At 41.2% G+C, this 12,599-nt stretch overlaps 1 protein-coding gene across 1 annotated transcript; it reads right to left on the bottom strand.

Moving 5' to 3' along the window:
- Positions 1-843: 843 nt before the first annotated feature.
- Positions 844-8,560, bottom strand: grxcr1a (glutaredoxin and cysteine rich domain containing 1 a). The gene is made up of 4 exons (XM_080465962.1): positions 7,975-8,560; positions 5,445-5,684; positions 5,307-5,372; positions 844-2,421 (listed from the first exon to the last, which is right to left on the bottom strand). Exons 1-4 carry the CDS (start codon positions 8,371-8,373, stop codon positions 2,242-2,244), a joined length of 885 nt encoding a protein of 294 aa, XP_080322088.1. The 5' UTR covers positions 8,374-8,560; the 3' UTR covers positions 844-2,241.
- Positions 8,561-12,599: the final 4,039 nt, after the last annotated feature.

Below are 12,599 nucleotides of genomic sequence, written 5' to 3'. Positions count from 1 at the left end.
GTGTGTTTTTGTTTTTTTTTTGTTGTTGGTTTTTTTTCCCTGTCAGGATTTTCGTGTCCAGCAGTCCTCGGATGGGGGCGCAGTAAACCTGCACAGTCGGGGTCTTGGATTTTCATGAAGCCTCCCTCCATCACCACAAAAACCCCGACCCCATTTAGTCCTCATTGAATTAGAGAAAAGACATGAACACAATCATTTTGCACGCAGAACAACTTGAGCCACACGGACCGTGTGTGTGGATTTCCTATTTGATGTTTTGTTTGTTGTTTCAGTCTCAGGAGCTGGATCATCAGGACCAAGCGCCATCACCATCACCATCCTCATCATCACCCTGCTCTACGCTTTTAGCCTCTTTACAGTGCTGCCTTGTCTAATCGTGTTCAAGCAGCATTGTACAGGGCTATGACAGCATAGAGAGCTGTGCGCCTCCTCTCCGACCACCCCTGGACACCCACCGGACCGATCATGACATCATCCGGCCAAAACGTCTGAGGACTGCGTCTGATCCAAGCTGCAATGGGTGACTGCTCTTTTAACTGTCGTGCTGATGCAGTAAAACGACATGTACTGTTGTCTTCTTGAGGTCAAAAGAAAACGGGAACATGTTGGGGTTCCCCCTTCGGTTGAATAATTTAATGCAAACCCGACTCACTGCAGCCAATGCATAATTGAACCAATTCTACTGCTCCTGCATCAACGTCACCCTTTGTCATGTAGGCTGCAATCATCACACTGGAGGCTTATAAATAAAGCACGTCCTCTTGTATTTTCCTTCTCTGAATGCATCATAACTTATCAGAACACAAATATATATATATATATATTTTTTATTTTTTATTTTTTAAACATATCAAACCCGGTGGGGTGGCTCAGGTTGTTAAACAGGCACCATCTAAATCCACAGTTTGTCAATCTGTGCCAAGCACTGTAAAGACCAGGGACATTCATCTAATATTTCACATTTTTGTGAGGCAAGTACCACAGAGTTGATAGCTGTCTTTCAGTATTTGGTGTAATTCTCCTCTGATTTGAAGGGGGTGGTCAAATTATTTGTCCTCAGACCCTGTGACCCTTCAGAAAATTTTTTTTCTCTGAGAAAGAAAATGTTCTTTTTTTCACCCTCCGAAAAAAGTTCTGGTGTGATAAACAACCATCCAAGTGCTTCAAATATTGGTGGATTATCTCCATTTGAGTGATCAGCTGCTTATGCTTCTGTGTAAAATGTAATGGTGACACATAAGAGACCTGTTTGGTTCTATTGCTGTATACTGCCTGAGTGGTATGACTGTATCTGTGCAAAGGGACATAAATATATAAAGCCTTAATAAAACATTTGTTGGATTTCATGATTCATTTGTGTGCAATAAACCTTTTGAACTTGCACAACTATGCAGGAGTTTCATTTAAAGTAGGTTATATTGGTTGAAGGGTGGAGCTTACCAATGTACATTTATTAATTGTTCCTGCTTAATAAGTGATTAACTTCATGCGGCTTCCTGTGAGCTGAAAGTAAGTTATTGTTTGATGTGACTACACTTTATGATCAGTGTTGAACTTGGACCTAAAGGTTAGGATCGGCGATGAAAGGAGGATTTAGGAGAAAATCTAATTTTAGCAAAAAGAATTTAATGTCTGAGATTTGAACTAAAATGTTTGGTGTTATTTTGATGCTGACCTTTTACCCTCATGTCATGAATGAAGGTCTCAAACCAGAAACGTTTGCATGGTGCTGAGAGTTAGTTTCTCTTGTTAGTTTTGAAGAGTATTTCCTGCCAGGCTGTGAACAAAGTTGGAATTTCCTGCTTCCTGCAAATTGAGCCCTTTACTTTCTCTCTCTCCCTGTCTGTTGAGTATCTGCTATCCTTAACGCTGTCTGATACGGGATTAGTGACGGGAGCATTGTTAATGAAGGAGCCTCCTCACTAATTCACTATGAAGCTTAGGTTTACTCGAGGGGAAACTAGTTCATGACTTCAACGTGAACAGGACTGCAGACCTGTTTATGTTGCCAGACAAAGAGTGAAAAATCTGCGTAAAGAATGAAGTCTTGACTTGCGCAGAAATTCAGTGACGATACCGAATCCAAATATTTTATTACAAATACCCCGTTTCTGAACTAACAATGGCCATGGAGTATGAGTCCTGCTGCCCAGGGTCGTTCACAGCATGCTTTTTTGCAGTTCTGGTCAGATTCCTGTGTCGGGTCCCGTAGAGGGAAGTTTGTTCAGGCACTTCACTTCCTCACTGGCTGCAGCTCACGCAGGGCTGCAGACCGTTCTCGTTGCAGGAAGTGCACGTGAGGGCTTTGAAAGAATCCGTGAAGCAGTTACGAAACACGGACATCTTGCTGCCATGGCACATTGGGCACGGGATGAAGGCGAAGCCTCCACAGGTCTGGCACGTCTGGGGGTGCTGTACCCTCTGAAAAGAAGGACATCAAGCAAGAAACACTTCAGAGCAACAAAGTTACACTAAAACTTTTGAAAGAACAAAACCACATTTTGAGCTATAGGAAATTTACTCGACCAGTATATCTCCGCTTATATTTATGTATCATAGTAACTTCAAGACCTGTTTAATCCAAATTAGAGTAGCAGTATTCTGGGGGGGGGGGGGGGGGGGGACTGCGGCGGGCATTGACAAAAGGACAGGGTGCACACTTGTCAGATTGCAAATCCATAACAGAGCAAACGCTGAGCACCAATCAAATCACCAGTTTCCCTAAAGAGCATGTTTGTACTGTGGGATGAAGCCAGAGCGCCTGGAGCAAGTCCATGCATAAACAAAACACGCATGTTCTCCACGCGCACACACTCAAGATGCGCAGAACAAGTGAACTCCACAATGAAAGGTCCAGGATTTGGAATAAAACCTGGAGTTTTTCCTTGCCGTAAGGGTTTGAATTTTTAACTTTGTTTTTTCAAAACAATGTCTATGCACAGTGAAATGTCAACAAGCTTTTAGCAGAATGACTCCAAAGCCTTCGTTAGTGGCAGTGACATCTAAATAATGTCCACATGAATGATTCTGCTAAAATTAAGATATGTTATCTACACAGGCTTCATGGTAGTTGTATTGCAGTGATTGGAGGAGAGTGAGAATATTGCTGATTTGTCCAGGTTTGGGAGCCTCCCTGTATGAAGGTTTCATTGTCCCCCACTGCGTTTATCTCGTTTTCTCTCACAATTCAAATCTATTCTCTTGAGGTTAATTGAGTAACTTTTGTCTGTGTCTGTGTTTCCCCTGTGATGGACTGGTCGCTTAGCTCCAGCCCTCTGAGACCCTAAACAATACCGAACATAAATAGATAGATGAAGTTATCTTCAATTGTTTTAGAATGAATACATATTAATAAACTGCTCACTCAGAGACACACTATCATAGACATGGGCATTTACGACACCAACATATGGCACTTTTCCACGAGTTCTTACTCAGCCCGACTCGACTCGCCTCGCTTTTGACGCTTTTCCACTACAGGTTAGTACCTGGTACCAGGTACTTTCCTGGTACCAGGTACTTTCCTGGTAACTGCACAGCCGAGGTCCCAATCGAGCTGAGGCGAGTAGAAAATGTGACGTTGGCAGACGGCAGGTCGCTGATTGGCCGGCTCGTCACGACACAGATGAGTCAGTCGGTTCATTCACTCCGTCATTTTTTAAACCTGATCACAACAGGAACGCTCACAAACAGAGGTAGATGCACAGAAATCAACCCAGTGGAGCAGCAACGATGTGCGAGCGTATCTTTGTCTGGTGGCGGCCAGATGATTCATAGGGAGCTCCACAGAGCGACCTGCTACTGGTGTCAGGAGGTCTCCGAGCCGCGGACACCATTGGTGTTTCGGATTAACCGGTTTCCCTGTAAACTGGTGACCAGCTTCTTCAAGGGTCCCCTTTTCAGAGCAGATGATAAAAACCCAACCAAATTCCATAGCTGTCCTGGTGAACATCGTTTAGCTATCGCGCCGTTTGTTTGTCTAATTTCAACATCAGCTGCTGCTATCGACTGGTGGCAGAAGTCACCAGTTAACAGGGGCACCAATGAAACAAACACCAGACAGTGAAGCACAATCGTAACAATCCGCATTTTGTAATATTTTTAATATATATAAAATATATACTATTTTATTTATTATTTGAGCTGATGTCCAATGCATGTTCATTCCGCATCAGAAGATACAGAATCTTTCGGGGTGATCACTTGTGCGATGGGGAAAAGCTCTGATGACTCCGCTCATCCCGTGGTGGTCCTATTGTAATGGAAAACGAATGAAACTGAGTCGAGGCGAGTCGAGGCGAGTTGGGCTGAGTAGATACTAGTGGAAAAACGCTATTAGGATCCTTTTATAACCTTACTTAACAAGAAAGTCTTTACATCGTGGCACGAACATGTGTCTCTATTTTCATTGTATACTCTGCACATAAACATGCTATGAATCAGTCTTGACAATAAGTATATTCACCCTTTTTCTTTTTTAAGAACTTCTACTAACTGTTCTTAGGTCTGTAAGCAATCACAAACATATACTTGACTGATGCCGGCGGCGAGTGGTGGACTGATTAGTGTATGCATGACCTTTTAGCACGACACACTTTTTTTAATAGCCAGCAGTGGCTTGCATGCATCACTTAAATGTCATCGTACTACTTTGTATTCACATGTAAAGTTTTTGTCAGTGTGTGTGTGTGTGTGTGTGTGTGTGTGTGTGTGTGTGTGTGTGTGTGTGTGTGTGTGTGTGTGTGTGTGTGTGTGTGTGTATGTGTGTGTGTGTGAGGGTGTCTGGACCACAGATTTCAGCCAACGCCTGGGAAAAGGCCAGTACTTGTGTGAGTGACGATACCAGAGTGACTCAGTGTGAAACAGAAAGAGTTTCTGCAGATTTAGTTTGAGACACGAAGCTTCATGTTGTTGTATGTGAAGGAATGTGTTTGCAGTAGACTCGATAACAAGTCCTTCATTATTGATGGTTGCTTATTGATGTACAGTACATGCATTTTTTACATTGCAGTTTGCTCATGTTTTATAGATAACGTCACTGGGGAGGGCCACTAAACTGTGCCTGTTTGCATTGTGTTCCTCTGAATGGCTTGGTGTGAATACAATCTGCTAATTTATTGTGGTTCAAATCATAGTGTGTTTTAATATTAGATGTGCTATAACACATATTTTTCAGCAAATCCAAGAGAATATCTGAATAATTCAACCTGTGCATGGGTTGAATCAAGCAGCTGGCTGAACACAGGAAAAATCCTCATTTTGACCAACATCAATTATTCATAATGCGATTTTTGCAACAAACCAACCTCGATTTTTGTCAGAAGATCTTGCAGCTCTCCTGACTCGTTCATGCCAAGTATTTTCTCAGCACCCTGTAAGGCAAGTTCAGTGATGAGCCAAGAGCGGATCATGAAGCTGTTGACCTCATAGTCTCGAGAACTGACCCCAAGGTAGTGTCCGTCGATGAACACGACCGGTAGTGAAGGAGGTTCCCCGACACGTTTGCATCGCTCCTCCAGCTCCTTGCCATACTCGCTGTTTAGCGCGATGTTCTTCTCCATGAACTTCACCCTGTGGTTCTGGAAGATCTTCCTGACCAGCTCGCAGCGCTCGAAGGTCGTCCGCACCACGCGGAAGCTCGTGGTGTAAATCACAATTCGACCAAATTCCAGTGACAGCTCCGTCTGTGAGGGAGTGAAGGTGCTCGATGAAGGTTTTATTAAATGTATTATTATAGATGACAATTGTAGAGAGTAACTATATAGATGTTGGTTATAGAGCAACGTCTCATTTGTCTTCCATCAGAGTCTTTTCCTATGAGTCATTTAGTTTTTTTCCCATAATAATAATAATAATAATAATAATAATAATAATAATATTAATAATACAAACTTTGCATTGGGGTTTTCTTAAACTGCTCTCAACATCAGTACACTATTACTGTACTTCCAAACAAAGAACCACCACCAGGGATCTTTCATCACATGGCAAACCCATTATATCGCTGAGTCATCAGCAAAACCCAAGTCAAGGAATGAAGGGTTATTATCTTACTATGAAACAAACCTGTCATGTTTTTGTCTCTTCTTCTAAGTGTATTAAAAAAACACAACAACACATAAATTGAAGGTGTCACGTTTCACTTCGTTCATTTCAGTTTTGTGATTCAACAAAACATTTATCTCTGAAATGAAGCAAATTGTAGCAAGTGAGGATCGAACAAGCAACGTTACAGGAGCTGTTTGTGAACAGACTCACTGTATAATGATAATAACATATTAGAAAATATGTGTTGTAAGTAATACATGTCAGCAATGCAAGTCATTAATTACTTTTTAAAATGATCAATATGGATTTTCATACTTTAAATTATGTGTTAAATCCCAGACGGCCATTCTGAAATGGTGACTGGAACAAAATTCGGAAATTAATTTGATCCTGATAGACTTGATAATGACTTTAGCTGATAAAGGTAATAAATCATAATTGGCAAGTGATTCTAATCACAGATGCATGTTACAGTTGCAGTGAGATATATGATAGTCTATAGACTTTTTTCTTTCAGCATGTCAGTGCAACAACAAACCCGTGATTTAGTTTTTTTGTTTTTGTAAAAGAACTCTTTTTTCTTTCTTTCTGATTTTCATCATAAATCACCCTGAAATGTTGGATTTTTCCCCGACTTGGATCCGATCAGACTGCTTCACCTTGAGAAGAGTTCAAACTGCACCTTACACAAAAGATTATCTAACATAATCGTGATGAGAGGCTTTATCTTGTCTCGTCTGCACCTTCACCTAATGCCACTTTGCAGTGAGCACTTTCTTAGATATGACCTTCTGGATCACTTTTTGCAGCAGCCTGGGAGTTACCTCAGAATAACAAACAGCGCTTTGTGTGCAGATACTAGAAAGCGAAGTGCCGAGAATTCATTAACCTGATTAGTTTCTCCTCAAACACTTAACGAAATGCGTCATTAATCTTTAATTGTTCTGTGACCTTGTCCTCTATTGTGAGCTCTTATCCCAACCACACAGCCACAGTACATGCAGCCTTCTTCCTGTAAGTAGACTTGACACTGATGGCAAACAAGTTTTAAAATCATCCAGGTAATGATGGGAAGTTACGAAGCTGCTTGTTAGAAATCAATCATGGGCGTCAGTGAGTAACATATTGCATCTGTCACAGTTTTACATTAATCAACGAAGAAAAATCTGCAAATTATCCATTTCCTAGGTTCACATTTATTTTACATATTAATTGTAGTTATTGTATTATGCATGTAAAATGTGGCAAATAGCAAGTGCATGCAAGAAGGACTTCAATTCATTCTATGCTTTTATGTTTTAAATAATAAAAAAAAGTCCACATGATTTGATGGTTTTAATGTGTTTGTTAGTTATGTTGATGTTATGTTTAGTGTGTATGTTTCAATGTGGCACGTTTTTATGCTGGTCATTGTCTTAATTGAAAAAAAAAAAAGAAAGATTTGATGGAGTTAATTAGTTACCATATCCTTTTTTATTTATGTAAAATGATTGATCCTAACTTTGGCTTTTGGAAGTGATGGTGACATTTTTGTGGACCCAATAAAGTTTGCCCCTATTTATTGGAAGTACAATTGCAGCCAGTAAGTCCACTTCGTCACGTCTAAAATCACAAGTTGTGACTGAATATATTTACACTCACATTAACACAATTCGGGTTTTTCTATATAGGATTTGCATATTTGTACATTTTGTATACATTTTCCAAAGATATATCATCAATATACTGTTGTTTGTTTCCCCCCTGGTGGGGCATCCCACTAATCCATGACCTTGATTGAAACCTGGGTTTGAGTCCAATGATAATGTAATTAAAATGCCAACTAATATCGATGTAATCTGCACTTTTAACAGCGTTTTGAACAGTTTTCTGGGTTTGGTTTTTTACTTGTGATTGAGTGAATGGCGTATAAATGGAGTCACTCACACTGTTGGTAGTAGAAATGTTTTCGAAGAGAGTCTGCCCGGCGCTGACTTTGTGTTTGACTCCCCTCACGGTGCCGTTCTTGCTCAGGATGTTGACCCTCTTGGTGGTGAAGGTCCAGTCCTTGGTGGCCCCGGCGTACAGCAGCAGCTCATCGGGCTCGCTCCCGCTGTCGTCCAGCTCGGAGCCCAGGTACCCGAACAGGTGCCCGCCTTGCGCGTCCCCGCTGGTGGACGGGGTGCTGGCCCGGTCCGCGTCCGAGCTGCTGGTGCAGTCCGAGTCCAGGGAGTCCGCCGGACCCTCATCCTTGAACATCTCCTTCAGCACGCGGCCGCTGTTGCCCGAGGCCACGCGGAACCTCACACGCTTCGGCGGCGGCTTGTCGTGCGTCGTGCCCTCCATGGCGCGCGCCGGCCGGCTCCTCGCCTCTCATTCGGAGGAAAAGACGCGGCTCAGACGCGCGGCTCCGTGTTTTTCACCGTGGATTAGTGCCACGTTTAATCCCACAGGTTCTAAAAATGACCGGCGGTTCTGTAAGCTGCGGCCCCGCAGCCGGACGCACGCGGTGAATTATACATGCGTCCCCGCCATGGCAACACAACAAACTAATCACAAGTAAAGGGATAGTTGTCATTGAATTATTCATCACACTGTTACACAGTTTTCACCAAAAGCTTTGACAGAAGACTTTTAATGATCTGACTTCAAATGCTTTAATCAAACCAACAGAGTTGTCCTCTTCCTTGGATAAGATGATGCTCTGGAAATTTATGTCACAGCTCCAAACCAACATTCATTATTAAATCTATGAGAATAAAGCTGCTTCACCAGCACACCATACAAAAGACACAAAAGTTTATTGTTTTAAAGTGTAATTCAAGAGCTGTGACTTCAACAGTCTACTCTTAAACTTAAAACTGTAATACCAGAAATGGATTTTAAAGGCCCTGCCTTCAATTATGATTGGTTATCATGAATAAATCATTACATACATTATGTTGACAGCCTTCACTGAAGTCTGAAAAGGAAATTCAACTTGAAGTGATGTGACCAAGAAGTGCAGAACTCAAGTTATTATGCCCGAGGAGGACATTTATGTTTGTTTTTTTCCACTGTGAAAAAAACGAAACGTGTGTTGACTGACATGCTAATTTAGTGTTGTTCTTGTTTTGAACACTTAACATTTACATGGGCGGTTGTTTTCCATGTCCCACTGAGTGAAACTCCATGACATATGAAGGTAAAGAAATCCAAACCACAATTCTGTATTAGTATTAGTGTATTTTTCCACTTAATGCAGTCTCAATCACACTGTTATATTGACAGTTGCCATGTAACATGGTCACCCTCCATTGGGAGTGAGTCACGGTTCAATATCTTCCCTAAACACACTCTGATGTGAATGGTTTTTTTTTTTATTGGGGGGTGGGGTGGGGGCTATAATGCAATTGATCCTACATACACGTTTTTGTTAGTTTGTATAAAAGAAATAGACGACCAAAACGTAGTCAAGTGAAAAACGTGACTCTCTGACAGTGTCTCGGAGTGCAGGTGTTCATCGGGACCAGACTGTATAATGTGTCACCGCTGTACAATACGACATCGGGGCCCCCGGAGACGTCTCAGACACTTTTTCTCTGTGTCACAGGTGATGAAGCAGCGAGGAGAGTGATGTGACACGTCAGCTGACAGCAGTGACAGCGCCACTCTGTCTGAGTGCTACAGTTTGGCCCCTGAGGTAGCACACACACACACACACACACACACACACACACACACACACACACACACACACACACACACACACACACACACACACACACACACACACACACACACACACACACACACACACACACACACAGACAGCATGCCATCACCTGTTCACGTCATCTCATGCTGATCATTAGAGAAAATCCATCAGGGCTGTGTCAAACTAAGATCTAGTGATGTGTTGAGGCTGCAGTGCTGCTATGAGTGGGACTGTGGTTGCAGATCATATTGATCCAAAGTGACCCCACATCTCTTGAAACCATCTCCTACCCGGAGGACAGGGTGGTTGGTGTTACTGTGCGGTCTGTGAACGCTTGTCGGACATGAATGCTGCTCATAAATCCCGCATTCAATTTTCCAGCTGATGATGAGTCAGTCTTATATTCTAAATGTTGTTAAGTGAGAACTGCCCAATAATGGTTCTCCGTGGAGCTTTTCTTTTGATCATTTCTTCATGAAGATTCAAAGAAAAAGAAAAAAAGGTCATGCTTGGAAAAGGCACCATCTGCCCCTTAACTCTTTCCTCCACTAAAAGCTCTGGAAAAACTAGGTCAATTTATAGTGCTGATTTTATTCCTCCTTACTGACAATATTTCTTCAGACATTCAGATTTTTATGACCACAGTCATTAATGGTTAAGCACTAAGAGCTCCAATGTCTTAATGATCCTCAAACCAGTGATGAATATTGTCAAGGGTGAGTAGTGAAACATTTGTTGTTTCTGCTTTGCAGCGTCACACAGGTTCGATTCTGCAGGGAAATAAAAACTTCCTTCCATAAAATTTATCAAATTTATATTATATTATATTATATTATATTATATTATATTATATTATATTATATTATATTATATTATATTATATTACATTACATTACATTATATTATATTATATTATAGCCTCGGTCATGTATAGATTAGAGACTTTGCACTTCACATTTGGCAGTCAGCGTATGGATAAAGCTGCTTATGTTTCTCTGCCTGCCAGTCGAAGACACTGTCCCTAAAAATGGAAGAAATCAGTCATGGTCTTTACATATCATTTTCATTTTAATTAGTTTTTTTTATGTCAATTGTCGAGCAGTTTCTCCATCAACACCACCTCCACATACACTCCCCATACGTTTCAGCTGAAAGCCTTTTCAGATGGTGTCTTCCCGTGGCTACAATAGCAGAAGCACGACAACAGATGAATTAAGATAAAATGAACATTAAAACAAGCTGGCCATGTTGTTTATCCTCCTGTAAAGACAGGAAAGGGGGAGACGTGCTTATCTAGAGTTCCGTGGAAACGTTCCCAAGCCATGTTGAGTCAAGCAGCCATTTTATCTCACTTTAGCACATTTAGACAAGAAAACACTGTGATGGTGATAGTCTTTTCAACCTCAAGAGCTTATCTTCGTCTGCTCTGCTCATCGGTAGCGCTAATGCAGCAGCCACCCCAACTGCTATTAAAAAAAAAGAAGCTATTTGAAAAGATAAATACTTTTTACGCTCTTTAATTTCTCTGCTGACTGTGGGCTCGGCTATGATTGAATTGAAGAAGCCCAACGGTGCAGGGTGATAAATGATTTTAATTTTGTGCAGCTTGAATAAACTGATGTGTTCATAGATTGCCTGCATGATTGATGTTTTGTTCTTTCATGTAACTGATATGCAGAGCATGTTGGAGTTGTTGTGATAGGGAAAATTCTGACTGAGACTAAGCTTTCCATGAAAATACATGAGAACATAAAAAAATAGACAAACTTTTTTTTTTGATTTTTATTTATATATCCTTTATTTTACCTGAAAAAACCTTGTTGAAATTAAAAATCTTTTTCAAGCGTGTCCTGACCAAGACCAGCAGCAGTACATTAAGGTTCCAGACAAGACGGGCACATAAAACACATGAAACATACACTGAACAAAAATATAAACGCAACACTTTTGTTTTTGCTCCCATTTTTCGTGAGCTGAACTCAAAGATCTAAGACTTTTTCTATGTATGCAAAACACTTATTTCTCTCAAATATTGATGACAAATTTGTCCTCACAGGTGTGGCATATCAAGATGCTGATGAGACAGCATGACTATGGCACAGGTGTGTCTTACGGTGGCCACAATAAAAGGTCATTCATACTGACTGGTTTTCGGACTGGATATTGGCAGGAACTGGAACACGTTGTCGTATACGCCGATGTAGAGCATCCCAAACAGGCTCAATGGGTGACATGTCTGGTGAGTAAAATGCACCTGTGTTCGTTGTCCATACATACGCCTGCCCATACCATAACCCCACCGCCACCATGGGCTGAAAGTTTTGAGGGAGCATGCAATTGGCATGCTGGCGTGTGTTATGGACAACGAACACACGTGTATTTTATTGTTGGCATTTTGAATGCACAGAATACCGTGACGAGATCCTGAGGCCCATTGTTTTGCCATTCATCCATGACCATCACCTCATATTGCAGCATGATAATGCACGGCCCCATGTTGCAAGGATCTGTACACAATTCCTGGAAGCTGAAAAGTCATACATAGAAAAGTCTTAGATCTTTGACTTCAGCTCATAAAAAATGGGAGAAAAAACTAAAGAATTGCATTTATATTTTTGTTCAGTGTATAATAAAAAATGTTAATACTTTAAAAACATGAAAATTTGCTAAAAAAAATAAGTTGCCCACAAATGAAAATTAAGGCCATCATTCAAAACATCTGCAGACAGATGTGTCTGTCTCCAAGTCGCTAAGCAATTTTTTGAAAGAGTCCAGTGAAACCAGGTTTCTGAGTTCCGGGTTTTTTTATTTGCATGTGGAGCCGCAAACCTGAACGCTTTTTTTCCCAGTTCAGTCTCGACTTTAGGAACAGTCA

Source organism: Lipophrys pholis (genome assembly GCF_963383615.2).
Source record: "Lipophrys pholis genome assembly, chromosome: 6".
Lineage (NCBI taxonomy): Eukaryota > Metazoa > Chordata > Actinopteri > Blenniiformes > Blenniidae > Lipophrys > Lipophrys pholis.
Note: the sequence above shows the minus strand (reverse complement) of the source record. Positions and strands in the feature narration are given on the sequence as shown.